Below are 26,658 nucleotides of genomic sequence, written 5' to 3'. Positions count from 1 at the left end.
AGGGTGGTTGGTAACTGGTAGTACAAGCGGAAAGGGGGTGATTCTACGCGAAAAAAGAAGTCGAAAATATAGAATAACAATTTTTCGTTTGAGGCTTTGTTTTCGAGAAAATCGACTTTGAATTTTCGCTCGGTACGCCTGCGGTACGTTATAACGGATCTCACTGTAGATCGTTGTCTTGATGGAAAAATTAAAAAAAAAAAAAGAAAAAAAACCTCTTTTTTTACGTGGGGAAATCTTCACCGACACCTTATCTCATCGCACGGGACGGGACAAAGGTGCCGGCGGATTTTTATCGGCTAAAACCCCACGGGCGGGCCTAAGGTGTACGAGTGACCGTATCTCCGGGGGTACTTCCCAAACACTCATAGAAAGCAATACAACATTATAGGCAAGGGGGGGGCCCCCCCACTTGCCCGTTGTATATACGTTCTAAGATGATATTTGGTTTTCCACCTTGGCTTGTCCAGGAGTGGTCTCGAACTCGCGACATCTTACTACCGCATACGCCCTTTACGAGCGTAGCTAGCGAACCCGCCGAGTATTTAGTAGTTGTTGATGCATTATGTTCATCAAGTTGTCCTTATACTCTGGTATAAGAAAACTCTGGTCTTCAGTATTGCTACAACGAACACGTGTTTTACAGCTGATAAGATAATAAAATATAGAATAATAGAAAATATAGAATATATAGAATAGAAAATATACAATAAAAATTTTTCGTTTGAGGCTTTGTTTTCGAGAAAATCGACTTTAAATTTTCGCTCGGTACGCGTGCGGTACGTTATAACGGATCTCACTGTAGATCGTTGTCTCGATGGAAAAATTAAAAAAAAATTTTTATTCTATATTTTCGACTTCTTTTTTCGCATAGAATCACCCCCTTTCCGCTTGTACCACCAGTTACCAACCACCCTGTATAACCTGCTTTTAACGTCTTTTGGTTTAATGACTTTTAACGTGTTTTCGTTCAATGGCTCTTAATGAGTCCTTATCGTATGAAAAGTATTTTTTACTTAAATGCAGGTAGATTATTTCACTGTTATAACACGAAACTCGAAAAAATTTAGAAAACGCTGCCATATACACAACATATTGTATCTACTCGGTCTCTCGCTGGTTTTCTCCGCACTCTGTCGCAAGAATCTCGAATAGCCTCCCGTCCCTCGTACTTTGCTCATTTTTTCCCCTTCCACGAAACGCTCGTTAGAACACACGACGACAGACGATTCTATTTCTTGCACCCGTTTCACAAACATGGAGTTCGTAATTACATACAAAAAAAGACATACAAAAATTTTCGAATACTTGTCACAGATCATTTTTATAGATGTACATATTATATGGAATAGAAAACTTTTTGGAATTTGAGGTTATCGTACATAAAAAGCATTATCCCAATTTTTTTTTCAATTTCAGCGATTTTCAGTTGTTAACTTTTTTGATATTTACAAACATATTTTCGATAAATATTAAAACTAAAAATTAAAAAATATTTACCTTCTTGTGGCCTTAATAACTTCGTCCCTGAAGACGTCCAGGCTTAATATTAGTATCTTATTCATCGTTTCAAACAAAAATCAACGGAACGAAAGAATTTGGCAATGCTGAACGTAGAATATGTTGCATTTGCAAAAATATCTTTTTTATCTTTTCTTTAACCGAAACCACATCCAATTGGAAATATCGCAAAACAGACGCTCGAGATATTTCGTTTGTAGCGTAAATGGAAATGCGTCACGAGATTTCTCGTCCATGGATATGAGAGGATTAATTAGATCATAAAAGATACTAAAGACAAACGTTATATCCTTCTCGGAGCAATGTTTACCCTCCCCTTTTTATTTGTTTTACGATAAAGGGGATCGAGGGGATATTTTTGCATTGTGTAGATGACGACGAATACTTACATAAAAGAATGTGAGATTTTTAAGATTTCAACGTGAAAATATTTCACGGATTCAGAAAGCGTGGTAGAACCTCGAGCGTTTAATCAGCGTTTCATGTACATTTTCACGATTAGAAGACAAGCGACGTTAAATGATTCATAAGCAATCGTTCGAACTACCTTACGGGCAATCGATAAGTCGAATAAAAAGGAATTTCCAGAAGAGTATATTTTTAGATCGATGGATGCCACAACCTTGGTTGTATAAAAGTTGATCTAAAAATAAGTGACCAATGCTTGCGGCTTATTTACTAATGGAAAATCCGTTCATCGACGTGTAACGGTTTACGCGCAAGTACCGTTTTAAAAAAAGGCCCGCCACCGTATTATTTCTCCTTTTGGTGCGAAGCCGCGGGAATAACTTTTAATAAAATTTATACATAATTTTTACAACTTTACGATTTACAAAGTAGTCTTAATAAATCTTTCCTTTTCCCATAGTACATTGAATTGCAACTTTGCGTGAGTATAAAATTCCAACTCGCTTCCTTGATACTTTAGATCCATTGTCGTACTTCGCATGAAACCAGTGTCCTAATTACTTACGAACGGAAGTGTATGTACACGTGTAATAATTGATCGCGTCTAAATCTGGCGGAGAAACGCAAAAGGAAAGTGACTTTTCTCCGATTTAAACTGGATTGGATGGAAGAAATCCCGTTTTAGACGTAGCAAGGTCATATTGATTACGAATGATTTTAATCTGTAATAGTAAACTGTGTGTTATACGAAGAATGTAGGAAACAAGTATTGCACGGTTTTAATGGTAACGTATAGGATTATTCTCGTAAAAGTTGCACAAACGCAATATCATTTGAAGATTTAAATAAAGTAACTTATTGTTTTATCAGGATAAAAAAATGTACTGGAATAGTAGACACAGGAGTTCAGAAAACTGCAATTATGGTAATAAATGCTTCGATTTCCTTAAACTTTATTAGATTGCAGGAGAAGGACGAATGAAGAAATAGTAACTGGAGAAGTACTTATTAACCCTTTGCACTTCTATGTCGAGTGTGACTCGATTTTTATCTCAGGAGCTCCTTTGTCGAGTTCCACTCGACATTCTTTCAGTCCCACCTTTTTTTGTGAAATGTGCGAAAGAAAACCAGGATTGCATCCTGGAAATTGTTTCAAGATATATCATACATTTAAAAATTACAAAATGCAACAATAGTGTGAATAAAACTGGTATTTAAATGAATTTGTTTCTCCCTTTATTTATTTAAATTGTCTTATCTTTTAATTAAAGTAAATTTCAAATAAAACACTTAAAAGCGTTGGGAGCTGCTGGTAACGAAATCGAAATAAAATTCGTGGTGCAAAGGGCGAAGCATTTATCGTTGGCATTCTCTTTACAAGGAACCATCTCTAAGTTTTCCGATAACATCTTTCGTTCTATTAGTTCGTGTTCTGATAACCAAGAGTCTACTCTGTAATTCCCTAAAAATGCCAAAGTTAATCCCATTTCTACTATACCACGTCAAAGAACATCCGGTTCTGGAAAATTTCCATAACGCACGAGCTATCTTTCTAGAGCAGTCAAATTTTCGTGGAAGTTGATGCTATGGTTCGCCGCATGCATATTTTATCGCAATTATTTGCTCGTTTCTTAACTGCTTGGAAATAAATCATTCCACGAGAAACGCAAACACTTCGATGGAACTCGGCAAGTTACGTAACCGGACGAAGCCAGAGAGGAACTCTCGCGTTTTCCTTATCGAAAAAATTATTTATGTCGCGATATCAGGTGGGCTTGCTAAAAATATTATCGCTTTGCAATGCGGAACGAATCGATCCAACGTCAACGAACCACGTGATAGAACATACCGAAACCACGATGCACCTTTTCCTGTCTATATTGGGCGTTATCAACATCATATCGAATTATATACAGATTTAATCAAAACCTGTACAATACGTACGTAGCGACTAATTTTAACGTAGAACACATGTTTCTTTCTCTTACGTGGATTGCTAAACTGGAAGTCAAGTACAGGTATTATCGTGAAAAGCTGTTACGAGCTGGTCTTAAGAACGTTCGGAGAACAGTATTTTTAATGCATCATTGTAAGTTTAAGTTAGTGTCTTTTTTATTTGAAGTGTATCAGTGACTTCGTTACTCAAAGTATCTCAAAGACGATTGACCTGAGAATATTGCGAAACATTAAATAAATATATGCGTAAAGCGAAATATTTTTCAAAATATAATATTTACAGGCAGAGTGCAAATAAATTCGTTTATAATCCACGATCAGACTTGTGGAGAAGTTTCAAGAAAACGGGTAACATCGCGGACAGACTATGTGGCTTGAAAGCAGTCAGTGTTAATTTCCAACCTGGTGTACTAAATATGATGCACTGACGATCGATATATGTATTAAGAGAATATACTAACAGTCTTATGTAAAACTATACGTGCAAATGCGAGGCCAGAATATTGGGTTCATTTGCAAGGAAAGTCAAATGAGTGATGAACTATGCAGTAGAAAGTTTGAGACAACATACTAGGTTGGCTTTGCAATGCAAATTTTGTATGTTTCTAGAGTAAGTAAACTATAGAGTTGTGTTCCTTTTTTCAACTGCAAAGGGTTATATTTATCTAGATGAATTATGCACTGCATTTTTCTCATCTTTTTTATACAATAAATAAAAATAATTTATTTTGAACGTTATTTGTAATATAGTTTCTGGATCCTCTTGCACAATAATTCATTAGGAAAGGATAATCAAATAACTTGAAATTTGTACAATTTATTTCTGACATTTCATCCGTTTTGTTACCAAACTTATATCTGTTACATAAGAAAATATGTATATTGGTACTTTCTGAGACTTGTAAAATTTCGCTAATAATATTAGTTCAATTGTTTAAGAGTTCCCCGAGAGTAAATTCACTTCTAAATTTCTTCACGGATAACACAGACACAACTAAGGAAAGGAAATCTAAATAGAACTTTTTTTCTAAATATTATTCTAAATATTTGGATATTTCTCATATCTTTCCATATAATATACATTCTGGCACATTCAAATTTTTCATAAATGCATAAACATCCGCAGCCTTCTAGGAAAATTACGTTATTACAGTGCATCAGACTTCCAATATGCTGATGATCATAAACTTTAAACGATCATCGTCAGAAATAAATGAAAAAGGATAACATCAGACTTACCCATTGACGACGGAAGAGGATTCATCAATGTTCGATGGTCCCGACACCTGGACTTTGGGCAAGTTGTAGATATCCACCTGTCCTTGTCCATACCCATGCCCATGACTATGCTGCTGTTGCTGTTGTTGTTGTTGTTGTTGTTGTTGTTGTTGCTGTTGGGTATGCGTCGTCGAATGTTCATCGCTGTCGCTACTCTGCGGAGGCTCAGATCCTACTCCTCCACGAGGTCTGAAAAAAGACGATACATTCGAAATATTAAATCGGTCTACGATCATTATCTTAAATATCGTTAATTAATACACTGTCGGTCTCCCTCCGAATTCCTCGTTAAAAATGCTCTTTTTTTATCCAACGACCACTGCATGATATCTGAAATTTATACGACACTGGTCGCAAACAACGGATTTGATTACAGAGCGACGCAAATCCAACTCATCGATAAATTAATTTAATTCGACAGTCGATAATCGTGACTTGTCGCATAGTTATTGCGATTTTTGATATTTATGAAGTTGCTCCGAAGGAATTAGTATAAGATTATTATTGGATTTAGCAAATTTTATCTTTAACGATTTTTAGAAAGTTTTTGTTTGAAATTTGTGGAAATAACGTATAACAATCTAATGTTAGAGTTGCTTTGAGGTCGAAAATAGAATAAATATTGCAGTTTAAAATACACCAAAATAGACAGGAAATAGAATAATAAGAGCTTATATTAGATGCAACAACGGGAAGGAAATGATCCACATACGTCAACGATGACATGTTTAACCTTACAGAGACGACGCGCACTAAGGCTCGTTTTTTTCTATGTGACGTAAATTTCAAGATAATAGGGCACAAGGTAAAAAGAAAGAAAGTTTCTTTCTTATTTGTAACATGAAAAATCGATTCTATTTAATAGAGTCATAATCGACGAATATAAGAATGAGTCTGTGATTTAGTAACTTTCGTGACGTCTAGAAATACATAGCTGGCCAAAATACCGTTATGGGACACGGGACGCAATGGGTGACACGAGAAACGAGTTTAAAAAGTCACACCTGCGATGAGTGTTATCGTAGCTAGCAGTCCAGTAGAGGGGCGCCACTGTCCCACGTTACACGGCTACACAGTCACATACAAAAACTGATTAAAAATTAGGTCTTCTCCCACGACTCACGAATAGTCGCTTCAATTACTCCAGACTTCCTGTCCACTCCTTCCGGTCTTCATGCTACATAACAACGAAGACCTTGACAACTTTTCGTGGAGACGTTCGAACGTCAATACCGTTGCAGCATCATTTTTCTCTGAGAAGCTGCTCGGCAGATCAATGAAACTTTTATCGGATGACATATAAATACTTTTTCTCTCGCAAATCCTCTTCCTCCTGTTGTTTTCCTCTTGTATTCGGAGACTAACCACCGACAGATTCGAACCACCTTTCGAAGAATCCCTCTTCTAACACGATGCACCAACTTCCTTCATCTCGACGCAATTTGGGTATTTTGAAAATAGGCAAAACTCGTTTGGTTTGTTCTCGATCAAAGTGCGAGGGTATACAACGTGGACTACGTGATTCCAACAAAAGTTTGCGGTGAAAATACAGCAATGCGGTGTGCCGAACGTGCTGCAGTCCGCGCTCGTGCGACTCCTCGCTACTAGACGAGGCTTTCGCGGATGTACGCCAATGGTACAGCACCATTGGATGTACGTGAACGCACACTCAGCTGTTTCGGCGCGTCTGCGCCAGTCCTGCCAGCTATTGACCGAACACCACGCTGCTGGTTGTATAGCTATATAGACGAGTTGATTTGTAAACGTGTGTACACGTGGGAATGTATGCGATCTAACTGAAACGATGGGATCGCATCGCTGCACACACCGCTATCTCGGAAAAACGGCCGATAGAGGGACCGCGGTATCGGTCAGCTGATCGCGATGTTGTTTCCCGGACTAACCCAATCTATTTCCGTCTCTCTTTATTGCGTGGTGACCGCAATAGCGCGAGTGAAACAGAGCGATACACGTGCACAGTCTTAGGCTGATACGAGTTTACGGTGGACGTTTAATTGCCTCATGGATTGATGAAATAAGAATAATTTCCTCATTAAGCAACTACCGGTGTGCATCGCGATGACTGACAGGAGCGTAGCGGAAGAATCGCGGGTCCAGCGCAAATGAAAATTTTTGATTCTGTCGTAGGGTTGTCTACAAATTGGATCGAAATTTTTTTATGACTGTGATCCTGAATTTTTAATCTGTATAAAATATTTGTATCGTCGATGAGCTAGGAACTTTTCATTCAATAAAACGAAATATATTCGACGATGAAGTGCAAGATGCAAATTCGAGATTCTATATGAACGATTTGTAGAATACCAGAAACAAAAATGACCATATGTAGAAATAACGCGTGATAATTAAAAAGGATATGTAATTTTAAAATTAATCAGCAATTAGTTAACACGTTTTGGGTGTCAAAACAAGTAATTTGAGACATTTTGGAAAATGCAAGGACATTGAGCCTGGTTCAGGTCCGTACGACGTCAACTCAGATTCCTTGTGCAAAAAATATTTGTCCTAATCTTTAATATCTTATATTAAGTTTTATTTGCATAACGATCGTTACTGAACAAGAAGCAACAACGTTATAATATCATAATCTTAATCAAACACTGTAACCAATCCAGATTTAATGAAATACTTTGGTAGCCTAAAATTCAGAGGACCTCTACGCGATACATACAGCCCTAAATATTGACACATCGACGACTGTCTCTGTTTAATGCTTTAATTTATGATCTCACTATGTTATTTCCACTTATTATACCGCTATCCTAACCATATCCGACTCTATGTTTTTAATCACAATATTCGATTCTCAAAATAATTTTATCTCCACAAAATTCACTGGACGGGAGGTCCTATATCCTCCTATATCTAAAGTAACACACCCTATGCACCACTCAATGGTCAGCCTCTCGCAACAAAATGCGCAGTATTCCTATCCCAGACGAGAGATAGAGAACGCGGAGACGATTGCGTTTGCGGAAATCGCTATCTCTGCCACGAATGTATCCGGAGGGATCCACTGAACCGTTACTAGTCCACACACGATAGATCAGAGAGACTTACGTGGGCATTGACACGGCGGGACAGCCAAGCTGCAGAAGATTTCTGGCGAGGTATTCCGGCGCAGGTGCGTCGATCGCAGGTGCGGAGTGCCTGGCGGGCCGAACTGGTATGGTATCTCCTTTATCTGGGGTCCATGTCATGAACACCGATGATTTTCCATCGTTCGACGACACGTACGATTGATTGCTATTGACGGTACTTGAGTTCGATGATTTTGCCAATCTGAGGGATGTAGTTCGCCGAAACGTTCCTAGTTCGCTGTCTGAAAAAAGTTCCTTGAGATATTTATTTAAACACTAAAAAGGAAATTGCATTCATAAAAGATTTAAATTATATCTTCTTATATTCTGAGAGTTTGTCTTAAATCAAGTATCGCGATTATGTTAAGTGTGAAATAAATGTGAAAATGTAAATAAACAAATGAAAGATAAATGCAAGTGTATAAAGCAAATTAAAAATATAAAGCAAAACACAAAAATATAAATAAAATGGATATATGTATATAAATAAATTAAAAAGTAAATAAATAAAAAGCTAAAGATATGCTGTTCCATATGTTCATCGATTTAATAAGGCGAATAACAAACTGAGTAGAAGTGTTTAGGTTACTAGGTTAGTTTTATGTTAATTTCACAATTCTCGACATAACTATGGATGATATTCATTTCGATTTCTATGAAGTATGTGAAATTGAATGCACATGATGTGTATAAAGTAATTTAAAGATGGTTAATTTGAACGAGTTGTTTCATACAAAGGAATAAATACTGTGAATAACATATAATATATACTATACTATACTATACTATACTATATATAATACTATGAATGCTATAATAATTATATATTCTTCTATGAATTCTTATGTTCCTGTCGAATATATATTTTTACGATTAAAGATAAGACATTTTATACATACCATAACCTTATTTGAAAACAAAACATGTGTTCGATAAAAACATTAACATATAAAGGATTACTTGGGAAAGAAAATTTCTATAGTCGTAATATTTTTATACTTGAAAAACAGAATTTACTTTTGAAACACATTTTCATTTTATTAAAAGTTATTTCGTTAGTACTATCTAACCAAAATCTTATTATCGAAATTACAGTTATCGGAAACACTTGTTAAAATAACCGATATTATGCGAAAAATACACAGAAACACTCTTCAAAAATAATTATTTACTGCTCGAACAACGGAAGACTCGGAATTGCCCAACTTCAATGTTAAAAACAAATTCAACTACCGTCGAAAGTGGAAACGATAAAGATGCAAAATGTAGTCCATAGTCCAAGCTCCAAGCGACATTCAACTACATGTGATGGACATTTATAAATACAGATGACACATCACAACACTCTTACTTTCATTCCTTTCATGAACAGTAACGTTTTTCACCTGAGAATCCTCGTGTTGACATTGTTATCAGGTACATACGTTCCTTTTCATCGAAAGACCGATAGACGATAAAATCAACTGAATATATCGATGAACGACAAAGTGTAAAATCGCAATTGAGTTATGCGAAACGAAAGGTCCACCGAATGAGCTGAGAAGCAAATGATGTTTAAGAAACAGGTGTGCTGATATTAGCAAATTTCTTGCCTATTCTTGGCGACACTGCTTTAATTCGTTTAAAACCCTATTGCATCACGTCAACCTTAGCATTAGTGTACTATATCTTCGGTTTCTCATAAGTTACGTGAGCGTATTACAGACATGCTTCTGTAATCAAATCAACGCCATCCATCCGTTCGTGCATATTCAGGCTTACCTCGTATCTGATCAATTCCCAGAGCGTTAAAAAATAACCTTGATGGTCGATGCAGTGAAACACGAAATATAATATACAAAGACGCTGCACGAATTTCGTAAAGAAATCGCCCAGAAGTCGAATACGACGAAATGAGAAGATTAACGCTCGTCTGTATTAACATCTTTCGTGGCCGAAGTATTTTGGAAGAAGCATCTAAAGGAAAAAGCTTATGTTAAAGAAACTTTGAGAAATGAAATAAAATAAAATAAAAATTTTTTTTAATAAAAATATGTATAAATAAACATATACGATTATTTTGACATTTTTTAGGATATAATTGTATATTTCTTTATAATAAATAGATTCGCCTTTTATCTTAATATTTATGTTAATATCATATATTATTTGCAAAGAAGTATTACACAAAAGTTATCAACTCTAATTTTATGAAACTTATCATATGGAAAACAAAGAAAGACCTAAAACCTATATTTATATTTTCATTGTCTTTCATACAATTAATTTTACAAAATAAAATAAGAAACCTTTATATCTATAAAATCTTTATCATATAAAAAGATAAAATATCTTCAAATCTAATCGTTTCCAGATACAAGTATTTCAATATCTTCCCATAAACAATAAAAAGTGTATCGATTAGTTTATAAAAAAAATATACAGCCTTATTTAAGAGAAAATCGATGGACTCGAAGATGAAAAAAAATGACTTTGGAGGATAAAATCACGAGTCACAACGTGTGACAAAATACATTAAAAACAAAAGAAGATCATTAAAGAAATAGGATAGACATATACAAAATTTAGAAAGTACATATTATTTTTTAAGAGTTCGAAATTATTTCCCTAAATCCTCCCTAAATCGAAAAAGATAAGAATCCTTTTGTTGCTAATTTTATACCGGTTTTACTTATATTATAAATATAGCATGAGTCGTATTAAAAATTACCAATCTTTTGCTCATCGAAAATACTGGAATTACATAACAAAGTATGAAAAACGATTCTGTAAGCCTCTGACTAACAACTAAAAACTCGAATGCCTCACTTAGGTACAAGGACAATCACGCTTTTTGGCAATAAGCCGCGCGTCCTTCCCGGGATTGCCGCATTTCCCTGAACATTTTTGCGACACGTATGCGTTCGTGTATCTTCCTTGATTCACAATTATTTCCGGAATTGCACACATCTGGGAATTCCATAGTAATGTAATCACATTAAACTTCCACGATTTGGAATAGATTAGTAATCGTTCGAGCGGAAACTTTCTTCTCGCTTACCTAGAAGATTTTAAGAAACTACGTGATAATCATAGAGAAATAGTTTTAAGGGAATTGTTCTTTTCGAAATTACAAAGATATAAATAACCTGTAAAATTTGTTCTATTCGTATCTAGCACTTTAGGAAAATTTCAAGCCATTTATATATCTGATTAAAGAATTCAAATAACAAACGATGTAATCGTCAAAAAAAATAACAAATAATTTTCTTAATAGAAAATTGAATACAGTATTGGATATTGCAAATAAGAATTTATTTTTAGAGCCAAGTTAGCCGATTTAGCTATTAGAGCCAACATAAAGTAATGCTAGAATATAGTGACTGTCAACTTTAAGCTAATATATTTCTTATTTATACTGAAAACCTCTTCAAGTTAGAAAATACGATTGGCTGGAAAATGATCAAAAGAACGCAGCAAGGTTTAGAACACAACAGACCACGAGTTGACGTAGTCCGATAATGAAGAAGTACGTACGATAAAGAAAACAAGAGTTGACGGATCGAAGAGTACCATGATAACTACAATATAATATCGTCGGTGCTCGACCGATAGCACGTTCAAGTTCCATTTTATTCGTGTGCTCGTTAATTCGGTCTCAATTAGTATTAAGTGAGCACATATATGCACGTCCGTTCCTCACAGAGAAAGTCGCGAGTTCAGAGCTGCATATTTCACGACAAGCAGAACAGATTCTATGCGAAATTATTTTTAATCGAATCGAAACAGAGATAGACGATGCCAGCCATAAGGACTACGGCGTTTGTTCTGTTCCTTTTAATTAGAGAATTAAAATTATAATATTAATATGATATAATATAAATATAATTATAATATTTTAAATTAGAGAAAATTGAAGTTTTATTATATACGCAATTTTTGTGCCATCTTTGTTTTTCTTCATTCAATTTAAAATATTCAGTCATCGCATATTTCGTAATAGACTGTACATTTTTATACACTATATATCTTTACTTAACATGTAAAAAAACATAGAAACTTTCAAATATCTCAACATATTTTGTAAAGTGAAAAAATATTACATATATCTTCACATTAGTATATTTTGACAAAAGGAGGTAGAAATATACCGAATCGAGGAAGCTTCGGGTTCTATAAAACACGTATCGATATCTAATATACAGGGTGGTTGGTAACTGGTGGTACAAGCGGAAAGGGGGTGATTCTACGCGAAAAAAGAAGTCGAAAATATAGAATAACAATTTTTCGTTTGAGGCTTTGTTTTCGAGAAAATCGACTTTGAATTTTCGCTCGGTACGCCTGCGGTACGTTATAACGGATCTCACTGTAGATCGTTGTCTCGATGGAAAAATTAAAAAAAAAAAGAAAAAAAGCCTCTTTTTTTACGTGGGGAAATCTTCACCGAACACCTTATCTCATCGCACGGGACGGGACAAAGGTGCCGGCGGATTTTTATCGGCTAAAACCCCACGGGCGGGCCTAAGGTGTACGAGTGACCGTATCTCCGGGGGTACTTCCCAAACACTCATAGAAAGCATTACAACATTATAGGCAAGGGGGGGGCCCCACTTGCCCGTTGTATATACGTTCTAAGATGATATTTGGTTTTCCACCTTGGCTTGTCCAGGAGTGGTCTCGAACTCGCGACATCTTACTACCGCATACGCCCTTTACGAGCGTAGCTAGCGAACCCGCCGAGTATTTACTAGTTGTTGATGCATTATGTTCATCAAGTTGTCCTTATACTCTGGTATAAGAAAACTCTGGTCTTCAGTGTTGCTACAACGAACACGTGTTTTACAGCTGATGACCCAAGATGGTCACCTAAACCTCAAAATATAGAATAATAGAAAATATAGAATATATAGAATAGAAAATATAGAATAAAAATTTTTCGTTTGAGGCTTTGTTTTCGAGAAAATCGACTTTAAATTTTCGCTGGGTACGCCTGCGGTACGTTATAACGGATCTCACTGTAGATCGTTGCCTCGATGGAAAAATAACGAGACGTGATAAAGTGCACGCGTACCGAGCGAAAACTCAAAGTCGATTTTCTCGAAAACAAAGCCTCAAACGAAAAATTGTTATTCTATATTTTCGACTTCTTTTTTCGCGTAGAATCACCCCCTTTCCGTTTGTACCACCAATTACCAACCACCCTGTATAACTAAAATAACAGATTTTTAATAAAACAACTAGGAAATAAAAGTAATGGCAAACAGCAAATTTGTATCAAATAGCACAGCTCTCCTTCGAAAAAACCTATCTAGCATTTTTTTCGCTTTCTATTATAATTGTGGAAGTATTTGAGTTTCTTTATGTTCTTTAACTGTTACGTAAAGTTATTGTCGCTACAAATTAACTAAAATGTTTGGATGATTATGAGCAATGTATGTGTATTTCAAGTGCCTAATGAATAGACATAATACAATATTCTAGTACTTATGACTGACAAGATAAATCTATATACAGACTTCATCGTGCGTTTCATAATAATTGACATAACACGCTTTTCTAAACTACGCAAATGAAGTATGTGTTTATTTAAGCGACAGAGCATAATACATACATACATATATATGTACGTCGCGACACTTGTAATGAAACGCATTGCACGAAGAAATGTGCACTCTGTTTACGGCGAGCATGCCAACGACAGATTAAACCGATCTTAAAATAGAAGGTCAGTCTGCATTGCATTGAAAATTGTCACATTTATATGGAATCAGTTGCTCTGTTGGGGAACGAAACGTTGAAATAGATTTATGCGACGACACGTGAATGCTACTACCGTCAGAGTCAAAATATAACGGGGTCTCTTATAAATATTTGGTTTTGTGAATACTACAGAGGGCAAGTGTGATAAGTCACATACAATATCATAATATTTATCTATAAATATATATATATATATTTGTGGGAAAAGGATCCTCCCCAAATATAAAAAACAAACGTAATTATTATATTTCCAGCTACAAAGCTGACGTTAAATATAAATCTAGTAAATTATATTGTACACTTTCATATCTTTCTAATTTTAAATACTTGATATTTAAATTGTGTTTACTAGAAAAAATGTTTAGTATCTGAGAAAAATTTAAATACATATCGCTGTATGTTTATCGATTTCGTGTTATTATAAGTAACTATAACTTAAAAAAAAATTATATTAAACGTAATTAAAGGTATCTACATAGGTATTTTAATACGTAAAGTAAACGAATAGTTCCTGTTTGTAATGTGCTAGTTACATGGATGGTAGTCACTGTGGAGTTAAAGTTCGTCTGACAATAATGGTAGATACTATATGTCGAACATCTATCCTCTGGTCATATTATTATATATGCATATATGCACGATGTCAACGATATCTTCGAGACAATGTCTCTGATTGTAACATGTTTGTAAAACGATAACAAGATAATGTTACGATCGTATACAATAGTTAGGAAATTATTTTTAAACCGTTATGATTTACGGTGTGTAATGTCTGTAGATAATAGAATTTTAATTTTCTAACGGGAACATTAAAAAGAAGATCGTCTTATGGGATTAATTGAGTTGCTACAAATGCAATTAGAATTTCTAATAGTATTAATACTATTAATGCAAAATATTAATAGTTTCGTATAAATTCTATCATATTTTTCTATTTTAATTTTACAATCTGTTTCTTCAACTCTTCCATTTCTTTCTATTTTATATTAATTATGATATTAAAAGGAAAGATGAACCAACTGAACTATGGGTATTTATGCATTTATGGAATGTAGAATGAAATTAGAAAATGCAAAAATACATGAGATATTATTGGATGTCTACAAAAGTGTAAGCATCCACACAATAATTACAATTATTTTTTTCAATAAACGAACAAATGTCTAAAGCCATTGAATTTTTTATCAAGAGGAAAAATTTCTTTTAATTACCTAAGTCGTTGTCTTCGCTTAAAAGAATGTACATGAATGAAGACGTGAGACTCATCGTCTTCATTCGTGGTTCTAACTCCTAGATTAAAAATAGGGATTTATAATCCCAGAAAAAATTATAGAAATCCGTTGAAAAGCTGCTTTATTGTTTTACGTACACGTTTTAAATAGAATATTTTTTATTAGTAACACTACGCGGGTCTCTTGCCTAATAATGCATTAATTCCCTTAAAGGATTTTCGTCGGTTTATCAAAACGCGGCGAACTTCTTCCTCGCGTGAATTGCTGTTTAATAAAATTTACATCCTAACTACTATTACACGCAAAGTGGAGCAGTTCTGAACTCTCTTACATATGCCGAGTCTACGAATAAAGGATCAAGCGGGAAGGAGCGAACTTGTATGTGGTTAATTCAACAATAGGTCAAAGTTTAATAATTCTCTGTCTTTATTACTGATTTCTACAACGAATACATCGAATTCCAATATTATTTTTGAGTGAGTTTCAATTTTATGTGACTATGTTATTAGTCTCTATCTTCACATAATCATTTTTCGTTAAATTTTATTATTGATTTCTGGTGAATAAAGTTATGAATATATCAGATTCCAATTATGATATTATTTTATTAACAAATTTCTATGTCGTGTAAAAAATTATTTTGTTAGTTTCAATATCATTAATTTAATCCTAGTTTTTCATACGAATGTATCAAATTCTAACTATGATAGTACTTTATTAATAAAAATTGATTTCGTGCGAATACTTCATTAAGGATGAAGTGCACTTTGTAATAATAAAAAGTATAATTTAACAAAAAGCAGCTTAGTATTTTAATTAATAAATATGTTATATTGCACTAAGATGTATACAACATACGTTAAACATTGTGATAATTTAATAGCTAAAGATTGTGCGTAATCAACAGAAAGATAAGATTCGCCCACTTTTATTGTAACAAACAACACTTACTGCCTACTTTCACAGCATTGCAAACCTTTTACGTAAGAGATTTCGTATGGTGTATTGCGACAATGTCCTCGCGAATATATCTAAGATTTCAAAATGCAAAGAACAATAGTTTCAATAAAAATAATCAAACATGATATACTTAAACATCTAAAAAATAATTAAATTCACCTAATTGAAAAATCGAGCTTTCCGCCAACGTTCAAATCTTCCAACTAGGTACGCTTGTAACGCAAGCTATAAATACTCGCGCGGTATAGAACATCGATATAAAATAGTAATTACTTATCCATGAATACCAACAAACCAAGAAAATACTACGACGTTTATAACCTATGACGTCTTAACAATAAAAGTATTAAAATGAATTATTTTATAAAAAAATTTCCAAAAATTAATTATTGACTAAACGATCGTTGATTATTATAAGGTTATCGTAGCTAATGTAATAAGCAACGAAAAAAGTTCGGCTTACCTTTGTTTTGAGCGATTTCCATCTGGTTCTGTTTGGAGAAATCATTGAGGTTATTTTGAAACGTGGATCCGTCATCAGACGTCATCGATTCGCCTTCCGATATATGTATTCGATTTTGGATAAACAAGCAAAGAGAAAACAACTCGTCCGACCCGCCACTGCACACCTTGTCACGTTGCTTCCTCGAGTGGAATTTCTGAGGATACCTATCGACCGACTCGTCGTACCTCGTGGCACAATCGAACTCATCGACCAATGGACGTAATAGACAATAGTCACGTGCAAGTTTCGACAATATATTAAGGGTAATCCATTGACAATGATATGTGTAATGTAATATACGAATTTCTTTTGATTCCTTGAACGTATATCAATGTATTGCATACAACTCATCAAAACTTACCGACTAATCGTTTGAGTGACGAATGTGTCGTTGATTGCTTACTAACTAGAATCATCATATGTCGGTTAATATCGTATATAAATATGTAGGATGGCATTATTGTACATTGGAAGACACGAAACTGTCTCGAAAGAACTAAAACAGCGATATTTATAGGTATTCTTACTATATCCCACAGCATTTAATAGTGATGTTCTTAATCATTAATTGTAGCATGTTTTCATAAATGCAGTACAATTACATAAAAGAATAAATGCATGGTATCTTCTTGGATCGACTTCACGTGCATCGACGAAAATAACGTTTGTAATCATACTATTGGAGACGTGCAATTTCCCGCGAATTTTGCGTTCTCTGTTCTTTCTTGCACGTGTGAACGTTAATTGCGAGAGTTGAAGGGTATTGAAAGATTAAGGTCAAGACAAATGGAACGTCGCATTAGGGCCAAGTCCGTTTTATGAGAAAACCTATACGAGATACATATGTACATGTACCAAAGGCGGAGCTGCATCGGTGGACGGTGCATGAAAAGATAAGAATTGTTGTCGACAGGGTTCACTGAACTTTATTAACATGTAACAATGAAACGGAAGTTATAGGACTTGGTGGACAAGAAATCTGGCGATCGCACGCGTTTAACGACCGTTCCCGGTAGACTGACGGAAATTCAGTCAAAAGTCGAAAGGTTTATTTTTGGTTAGGTTGTCGTGCCAAAGGAGGACAACGTGGCCAATGTCGCATATGTACTAGTGGCGTCAAAACAATTGGCCTGACGACGTAAACGGCCTGCGTTACCGGGCCTCTGTTATTCTACAAGGTGACTAAAAACACATGATTACAAAACTAACATTTTTCTTCTTTTTTCATATCATACTTCATCAACGTTCGACTATACACATTTATCCCGTGATAATACTTCCCTATAGCCTCAAAAGACACTTTTTTTCTTATTTACCACACAACCATAGGGTACATATTCTCTCAAATGTCGGACAACGTTTAGAAAATCAAACATCGCCCAACTTCTGGTTTCTTCTTTTTCTCCGTTAATTCATCACGACACGACATATCGTGCTCGGTTATTGAAAATATCCTTAAATAATACGCGGTAAATGTCTCAAAAATAAGTATCGATACTCATTCCATTTTCATCTACATTGTACATTAGATCTTGCGTTACCGTAAACGATTCTATATCATTTATTTATGTGACAGTGCTGTTCAATTTCAACTCCAGAGTGTAGAGAAGAATTCTGCCACTCTGTCGCATATGCTACGCATACACGCTACCAATATGAGTTTCTCGCCTATATCCGTTCGTTTTTAGAGAGAGTTAGAAAGAGAAAGAAATAATATTTGATCTCTTCCCCTTTTTCTTTTCCTCTTATAATATGATGACACGCAAAGGGGGACAAAGTCACATAAGGGGCCCCTCTCGTGGACAGCACTGATTTACGCGCACAGAATTCGCCGCGCAAACAGATCACACGAGAGAGCATTATTGAGATACAATTCATGAATAAAGTATACGGCTAGGAATTACGTCTGCGTGGAATACGGAATAAGAGAGTTATTGCGTTATTTTTACAATGGCATATCAATGCATATCGATTATTGCGCATATGTTATCCGCCATGCCAAAGTACAACCTCGACTCAACGAAATCACGATCTGATTTCGAACCCGATACTCTGAAGAAATTTAAAGAACCTCTCGACCAACATCTTCTCGTGTTGATCCCGTTTGGTGGCGAGATCAGCGATCTTGTTGGTGTACGCGCGGAATGCTTGCACGAGAAAATTGTGGCACAACATCACATCGTTGTCCGCTAATAATTTTTGAACATTTTTTCTTTCAACCGATCTGTCATCGGATTGACCGTCGACACTGTGTTCATCTTCGCGACAGAAACGATTCGTCGCCATAAAACGCAGGAGAAGATACGCGAGGAATCTACGATGACACCAGAGAGCCTCGTGATCGTTATACATGCAAATAGCACTGTCATTCGCGCGACATTCTTCCAGCCAATATGACAAAGAACGGAAATACGCTGTTTGATGTTGTTTCGTTCTCGACGAAGGAGTAGTCGCTCTGAATTCCGCGTTCGTTCTACCGAATAACCTCTGCAATTGATGCATGTCCTCTGTATCACTGATGTTCGATTTAACGTAAGCGAACAGTTCCTCTTTCCATTGCTCCCCGACATCCGGGCACTTTATAAACGGTTCCCTCGGCAGTTCCTTCAATTCGAACATGTACTTATTCAACAGGAACTGTCGATAGGAAAGCCCGCTATAATCCGATACGTGTCGTTGACACCATGCCAGCGAATTCTTCCATTCTGTCTCTAGAGTCGGATAAGCGAATCCACACGATTCACGAAGAGTCATCACATGACGCCTGTGACTCCAGGCATGATAGTTGCTCGCGTATCTGTCCGCGCACGTAGTCGCTATATCCAGTTCCCTACAGAAGGGCGATTCCACCGATTCCGGATCGTAATGTCCATCCTTACTGTTCAATATGTACGACAATAACCACCGCCGATAGGCAAACGCCTCGAAACATTTCGGCTTATGATATAGCACCAATCGTGAGAAAAAGAATTCCTCGGGTGCTTCCAACTTGTGGCTCCTTACTAACTCCCGACGCATATTCCAAAACGTCGTGACGTCTGGATTCAATAACAACGCGCCCAGTAACCATCTTGCTATTGTGCTTGGTTCCTCCCGTCTGTGTTTATTTTGCCGAAGTTCGAAGAGACGACGATAAGCGTAGCAGTACAGTGGTTGCACGCACCACGACGCCAACCCGAGACAGTCCTCCTGATGGAATACAGGCGATTTGTTCTCATTGTCTTCCGCGGGAATTATTTCGAAACTCTTCCTGAAATTGCAAACGAGTCAAGGCTTTACTCACGCGAATTCTCGCATTCTATCAACTGCTGCTGTAAAAAGTAACTTAAATAATGAATAACGATTTTCAATGTACAACAAATATGTCCAATTTATATAACTGAACTAAAAAATTGTTATTAACCCTTTTATATCCTTCAGATCATTTTCGACTCAATTGCGTTTCTCTATTGTTAAAGAATTTCTTAAGTTTGAGCAAATTATACGAAGAGTAGGTTTTTTTCTAGTTTAACTTTTATACTACAATTTTTCTTCAAGCATTACAGCACTATATGCTTATTAAAATAAAAGATATGTTAGAACATAAAAATTCACAGAGCTTATCAGGGTTAAATATTATTCAATATAAATAAATACGGATATGGCAATACATTTAAAAAATGTTTAAATTATATCTCAGAAGGAATGTTATGAATTACATAACAACATAAAGAATATTTATAGTATAATGTAGGAATAGTACCACTTTTTAGATGTACATATGTGTACATACTGTTATAAAATTATATTTTTAACATATCTGAATTTACTTTGATATATATTATCATTATTGGTTATTGGTATATGGTATACGTGATACATGCAGTTATAATACTTGCAATATACATACATGTTATAATATATATATAATGCACTTTTATACAGTAGAAAGAGAGAGAGAGAGAGAGAGAGAAAGAGAGAAAGCATGTTCAATAGTAAGTATTAAGATTTAATAATCGCGATGGCGCCAGTTTCCTATCGTAAATACCAGATACCAACATTGCTAATACTGTATTTACTATGCAAACCTTTTACAAAGCGTCGTATATGCTTATGTCCGATTAAAATGTACAACGATGATGTTACGATATAATTTTATCAAAATTAAAACACGCTATGTGAAACGTTGCACCGTCTATACGATAAACACGTTAAGAGACCAAAATCTAAGGATTTAGTGGTACATTTCATAGATATTTTTAAAGACTCCGCCCTCGTAATGTATCTAAGAAAACACTCACAGTGACGGATTCTTCTTCACCACATTTTCGATGTCGGAAAGGATTTTCTCTGCAGCTGGGAAAATATCGTCTTGCATTGTAACCTTGTCACTATTATTCGTTACATGTCTCGGGAAATCAGGTATAAACCGATACACAATTAACCCTTCTGTTTCTCTCACTGCACCTTTCAATGCAGGCACGATGTAGCGTTTTTCTGCGGAAGTGTGGGGGATATACTGCGATACTGTTTGAAGTTTACTGCAAGTCTCGAATGTTCGAAATCAAATGGCGCGAAATTATTACCTCTGAATTGTGCTAAGAAAATATTAAATCTACATATATTTCTTTTTCTAAGAAAACAAATTAAATAGATGTAATAATATAAACATGTAGCTTATTATTTTATTTTTAAAACATCAGGCTAATTAATATCTTGTTATATATATATTTATAGAACAATGACTTATACTACTATTGATATCTATAGAAATATTAACGGCAGAATGCTCTGTCATTTCAATATAACAATAACTGTTAAAATAATAATTTAATCGAAATAAAAACTTTCCCCTTTTAAAACAATAAGTAGATACATTAATACTCACAAAAGATATTTGTTTTAAAACATGAAGAACACACTTTTTTTCATGTAAGTTTTACGCTAATTGATTTTAACGTAATATTTTTATTTTTCAAAATTCGAAAGACATTAAACGTGAATTAGATAATCGATTGAAATAATCGACATTCTCGATAAGTTCATGTCATAAGAACATAACTTAATGGAATACGACGAGGAGTCTCCGGCTATCAATCGGTATAACCTATACGTTACAAAGTTCCTCTTCACTTCATTTATAGCTATTCATCTTACCTTATAAGGAAAAACTCGTTTAATCTGTAAACGCTTCGTTCCCTGCATCTGAGGTAAAATATTTAAATTAAAACAATGTCTGATCCTCGTATAAGAACTCTAAAAATTAAGACTGGAGTTGTGAAACGTCTCGCGAAAGAAAAAGTCACTTACGAGAAAGAAGCAGCACAGCAACGTGAAAGGATACAAAAATTAAAGGAACAGGGTGAGAACACTTGAAAAATGCAGTCGAAAGTTTGTTGTATTTTTTTGTTATTTCGATCCTTTCAATAGCTGTGTTATTTATTCAAACATTTTCATATCCTTTTTTATTTTTCATTTAATATGCTGAAATATTTACTTGATTAAACAACTGATATATTACTCATTATTATGCCTGTAAATGTATTCAGTACATGAGATGATGCAATAAAAAGTTCACTTTATTTCTATTTCTTTGAAGGGTAATAGTTATCTCGCTTTAATTTTATTACAGATAAAGATGGTTATGATATAAAAAAGCAAGAAGAAGTACTTCAAGAATCTCTCATGATGATACCAGATTGTCAACGACGTCTTGTTAAAGCTTTCGAAGAACTTAAAAAAATTTTAGACACAGAACAAGATTTAAAAGAGGTTGAAGATTATATAGAAGCAGAAAAGGTATTGCAAGGTGCAGAAGCTCAACTTCCCAAAGAAGGAGAAATTATGGAGATGTGTTAAAAAAACAAAGCCTATTGAGTTCTTTAAGATATTGTCGAAAATTGAAAGAACTATATTTTCATGTAAGATAATATAAGATTTGTAAACGAGTTAAAATAATCATTTCATACGTAAAGGAAGTGATAGTATTAAGGTATATTATATTTTTTGAAATTAAATAACTTGAAATTAAGAAATTAAGTAACTTTGAACAATTATGTTTAATAATCAAAGTCGTTTAGAGGATGCTACACAAAGTTGTAGGGATTCATGCTACAATATGTCTTATCCAATAGATCAGTCCATTTATAATGCCAATTATAATATGAATGTATATCAAAATATTGTTTATTCAGCTGCTATATCTGATAATGAGAATGCTACATCAATAATTAACTTAGGAAGACGACAAGCTGACGAAAGAGATATTGAAAATTTTCTTCTAGAAATTGATCAATCTAATAATATAAATGACCAGAGAAATACCTACAAAAAATCTAAGATTGCAATAACTAAAAATGCTATAACATCGGCATACAAATTAAATGAGAAGTTAAAAGTAATTTGTGCAGAGCTTAAAAATAGCCAGCATTTAACAGAAGAAGAATGGCAACAGAAGATAAGTATCTGTAATGCAGCAAAAGAAGAAATTGTTAAATTATTAGAGCCTATTAGGGATCAGAATTTTTGTAATCAATTAAAAAAAGATTTAGAAAGACGAAAGAAAAAGAGGTTGAGAGAAAAAATGAAAAGGGAAAAATGGAAAAATGAGAAATTAATGAGAATGGAAAGGAGAGCAAAAATGCATGCACAAATTGACTCATGGATTAGGAAGGAACAAGCTGTAATAGAGAAAGAAAAGCAAGAAGAAAATTTACGTAAAGATGCTGATATGATTTTATTTGATGTTAGGGGGAAAAGAACTGATGCTAGGAAATATCTTGGATTGTTACAAGAATTGCGAAATTTGCGAAATGTTAAGGCCAATATTGCCAGAGCTAGAGGGGAACATTTATCTTCAGCAGCAGATAAAGCATTTAATAATATTATTGGTATTTATTTGTAATAATTATTTTGATAACTGTATCTGACAATTACATCGTAAATATATATATATATATATATATATATATATATATATATATATATATATATATATATTTAGCCAAACTAACAGAGCAATGGTCGATGCTTGATCGTGAGTATTCTATAGAGGAACAGGGTTTAAGATTAATGTTGAAAAATGATAATGAAGAAAGAATTGAAAAACAAAAAAGGAGTCTGTTTGATGAATGGGAAAAAGTATTATTTGGAAAAAAAATAGCATCTGATCAATATAATATAGATTTAACCAAACTAATTATTATAAGGTAAACGTAACTATTATCATAATTATATATATTATTACTATTTTCATTACTACAACTGCTTTATTTCTAGAACTGCTTGGGATAAGTATATAAGTACAGACAGCAATGCATCAGCAATACCAATTGGGTGGGTAATGCCTGATGAGCCATCCTCTGCTGCCTGGCAAAAATGCTTAAAAAAAGAAGTTTCATGAAATAAACTCATAGTATGCAATTGTAGATTCTAGATTGTGAAAATAAGTAAAATTTGATATCGTCTAATAATTTATACTATACAAATATAAACAGTACACATTATACGCATTTAAATATGATATGATTTAAGAAAAATAAACGCTTCTCTGGTCTACTGTATTTTAAATATTTATACCCACAGTTAATTAAATATATCATGATTTGAATATTCTTTTAGAACTGAAAGCGTGTAATGTTTCAATTTTATTAAAATACGTATTAAAAGTATGTATAGACTTTTATTATGGTACATAAATCATATTGTATTAAATTATATTCATGTTATACTTAAAATTAAATTTTTTTGAGCTGCACTTGAAGGTTCCAAGGCCTGGACATCTTTCGCTGGTGCAGGAAGTATATTTTCCGCAGCAGACAATATCATATGCAATTTTCCTTGTAATTCTGATAATGCTAGTATTAAATTCTCTTCTTCTTCTAACTTCGCCGCTAAAATACTAAACATTTTTCGCGGTTCTGCAGCAAGTTCGTCCAAATGATCTTCATAAACATCTATTAAGAAGTCGATTTGAATAAAATATATACTTTTCGAAACAAGTGCTTTTTAAACAGTAGATATAAAAAGGAAAAATTTACAACATACCCATTAATACATTAGCTACATATAATAAAACTCTTCCAAATCGAATATTTCCTATATGTCTATTCAGAAATTTAAGAATATTTACAAGAGATTTGCCATCTCTACCGCTAAGAGCTTGTTTTAAGCCCTGCCTTCTAATAAGTTCCTGCATAAGTGCAACCGTAACATGTGGTACTTTATTTACCACATAACTGGACATGACACAATCTAAAGCTTTTGAATATTCGAACTTTCTTAAACAGGTATCATGTTTGGACATAATTTCTTTCGTTTCTTCATGCACCACAACATCTACTTGAGGTGTATGTAAATTCCTTCCAGAGCGTCTGTATGAAACCTTTTTACATTGCAGTTTTTCACTTTTTACTTCTTCCTCTCTTCTTCTCACAGAAATTAAACCATCAATCATACCAGCTACTATTGTTTCATCATTTGGCTGCAATCATAAATTGCATGCAGACTTTTGATTTGTGATTAAGAATATAAAGTATAATGCTGTTTTATACTATGATTAAAAATATAAAATGTAATTTTTTTCTTACACTAATTCCTATACTAAGAACTGAATTTGGATAATCCAAGGAATGAACAGTTTTATATGTTCCAGAGTCATAAATTTTTACATGTCGATCCAATGAGCCAGACAAAATCCTGTGTCCATTTGAAGCTATTTTTAAACACGTTACAGTTTTATGATGTTGGGTAATTTTGGCAAGTAATCTGCCACCAGCAAGTGCATCCCAAACTCGAATTTCTGTCCCACCTGTTCACAATCAGAAAAATATAATTAGATCTATATGTGAAACACCTTTTTATTTTAAAGAAATATTATATTTTATCAAAATCAAAATAACATACCTGCAGATAAAAATATTCCACCAGAGGGTAAGAATAATAAACTTTCAACAGGAGCTTCATGGTTTACACTAAGAATTTGTTTGCTTGTTCTTGTATCATACATATATATATGTTTGTCATAACCACCAGACAATAATATGTCTGTAGAAATAGGACTAACGGCACCAGCTCTGATATAATCTGAATGTTCATTAAAGGATATTATTTGCTTTTCACTTGGTATATCCCAAACAGCTACAGTCTTATCATCAGAAAATGAAGCAATATGAAGATTATCTGCAGTGAAGAAAGTTCTATGTATAGCAGCTTTGTGCCCAGAAAAAAGTCGAAGAAGACTTTTTGTGTTGACATCAAAGAGCCTAATTACTGCTTCTTCACCACCAGCACAGATTAGCTTGCCATCATTACGAAAGGATCCACCATAGGCAGCTTCTTTGAATCTACTGAGATTTTTTGTAACTAACTTCGTAATTGGGTTGTATACCTGCACTCTAACTGAACAAGTGACAGCAAAATAATGTGGTTCTACTGGAGAAAAATCGATATAATCGATTGGCCCAAATTCTTTAACTAAAACAGGAGCCTGTAGAACAAATGACACAATCACATTTTTATAAATTTCAATTTCACAATACCCTTAAATAGTTTACATAATATATAAATAATCATAAATACTAGTTACTTCTAGGTTAAGTTTTGTATACGTGAGAGCATCATGAATAAACAATACTATATGATTATAGAAAACTTAATTTCTTTTGTTGCCTTTGTTGTTACAATATACTTACACTATACTTTTTCCAATATATATTATCCGGAGTAAATTCGGAGTTTGGTCTTGCGAATACTTTAGTATTTATTTTCTTGAAGGACGCCATTTCTTTCAAAATGTCAGCTGTAATAAAATTCAGTAGAGGGGGTAAACTTCTCCTGTTGACAATTGATGGAAGGTGCTCCGTTCGATTTTCCTGACTGTTCAAGAATCTATTTCCCTGTTACAATCATTAAATACAGAAACTTCTAATAATCATTTCAGAAATATTTCGAACGATAATGTTTAGAAGATTTCAGTGTG

At 34.1% G+C, this 26,658-nt stretch overlaps 5 protein-coding genes and 1 long non-coding RNA gene across 7 annotated transcripts in view; 2 read left to right on the top strand and 4 right to left on the bottom strand.

The window, feature by feature from the left end:
• Positions 1–17,459, bottom strand: part of LOC117163909 (uncharacterized) — an 85,774-nt gene extending 68,315 nt beyond the window's left edge. Inside the window, exons 1-4 of one of the 2 annotated variants that reach the window (XM_033346618.2) lie at positions 16,659–17,459; positions 10,026–10,220; positions 8,245–8,506; positions 5,125–5,352 (exon numbers count right to left, since the gene is read on the bottom strand). In XM_033346618.2, coding sequence (XP_033202509.2) covers positions 5,125–5,352; positions 8,245–8,506; positions 10,026–10,220; positions 16,659–16,743 — 770 coding nt within the window. In that variant the 5' untranslated portion in view covers positions 16,744–17,459. The remainder of the gene's footprint in view (positions 1–5,124; positions 5,353–8,244; positions 8,507–10,025; positions 10,221–16,658) is intronic. The other variant, XM_033346620.2, reaches the window with a different exon arrangement.
• LOC117163911 (uncharacterized) lies at positions 15,640–16,652 on the bottom strand. Its single transcript, XR_004465529.2, has 2 exons — positions 16,355–16,652; positions 15,640–16,266 (listed from the first exon to the last, which is right to left on the bottom strand). It is a non-coding gene; the product is annotated as an uncharacterized LOC117163911 (long non-coding RNA).
• A 141-nt stretch (positions 17,460–17,600) lies between the features above and the next one.
• temp (protein prenyltransferase alpha subunit repeat-containing protein tempura) lies at positions 17,601–21,114 on the bottom strand. The gene is made up of 2 exons (XM_033346624.2): positions 20,981–21,114; positions 17,601–19,950 (listed from the first exon to the last, which is right to left on the bottom strand). Exons 1-2 carry the CDS (start codon positions 21,055–21,057, stop codon positions 18,726–18,728), a joined length of 1,302 nt encoding a protein of 433 aa, XP_033202515.2. The 5' UTR covers positions 21,058–21,114; the 3' UTR covers positions 17,601–18,725.
• Positions 21,115–21,729: 615 nt separating this feature from the next.
• Positions 21,730–22,543, top strand: LOC143302376 (tubulin-specific chaperone A-like). The gene is made up of 2 exons (XM_076624269.1): positions 21,730–22,041; positions 22,312–22,543. The coding sequence occupies exons 1-2, from the start codon at positions 21,912–21,914 to the stop codon at positions 22,536–22,538; spliced, it is 357 nt and encodes a 118-aa protein (XP_076480384.1). The 5' UTR covers positions 21,730–21,911; the 3' UTR covers positions 22,539–22,543.
• A 191-nt stretch (positions 22,544–22,734) lies between these two features.
• Positions 22,735–24,236, top strand: LOC117163918 (programmed cell death protein 7-like). The gene is made up of 3 exons (XM_033346646.2): positions 22,735–23,569; positions 23,683–23,887; positions 23,958–24,236. The coding sequence occupies exons 1-3, from the start codon at positions 22,735–22,737 to the stop codon at positions 24,079–24,081; spliced, it is 1,164 nt and encodes a 387-aa protein (XP_033202537.1). The 3' UTR covers positions 24,082–24,236.
• A 104-nt stretch (positions 24,237–24,340) lies between these two features.
• On the bottom strand, positions 24,341–26,534 carry LOC117163916 (U3 small nucleolar RNA-associated protein 15 homolog). The gene is made up of 5 exons (XM_033346643.2): positions 26,372–26,534; positions 25,584–26,166; positions 25,268–25,488; positions 24,726–25,161; positions 24,341–24,634 (listed from the first exon to the last, which is right to left on the bottom strand). The coding sequence occupies exons 1-5, from the start codon at positions 26,459–26,461 to the stop codon at positions 24,399–24,401; spliced, it is 1,566 nt and encodes a 521-aa protein (XP_033202534.1). The 5' UTR covers positions 26,462–26,534; the 3' UTR covers positions 24,341–24,398.
• Positions 26,535–26,658: the final 124 nt, after the last annotated feature.

Source organism: Bombus vancouverensis, chromosome 2, assembly GCF_051014615.1.
Source record: "Bombus vancouverensis nearcticus chromosome 2, iyBomVanc1_principal, whole genome shotgun sequence".
Taxonomy (NCBI): domain Eukaryota; kingdom Metazoa; phylum Arthropoda; class Insecta; order Hymenoptera; family Apidae; genus Bombus; species Bombus vancouverensis.
This window is presented reverse-complemented; position numbering and strand designations above follow the sequence as displayed.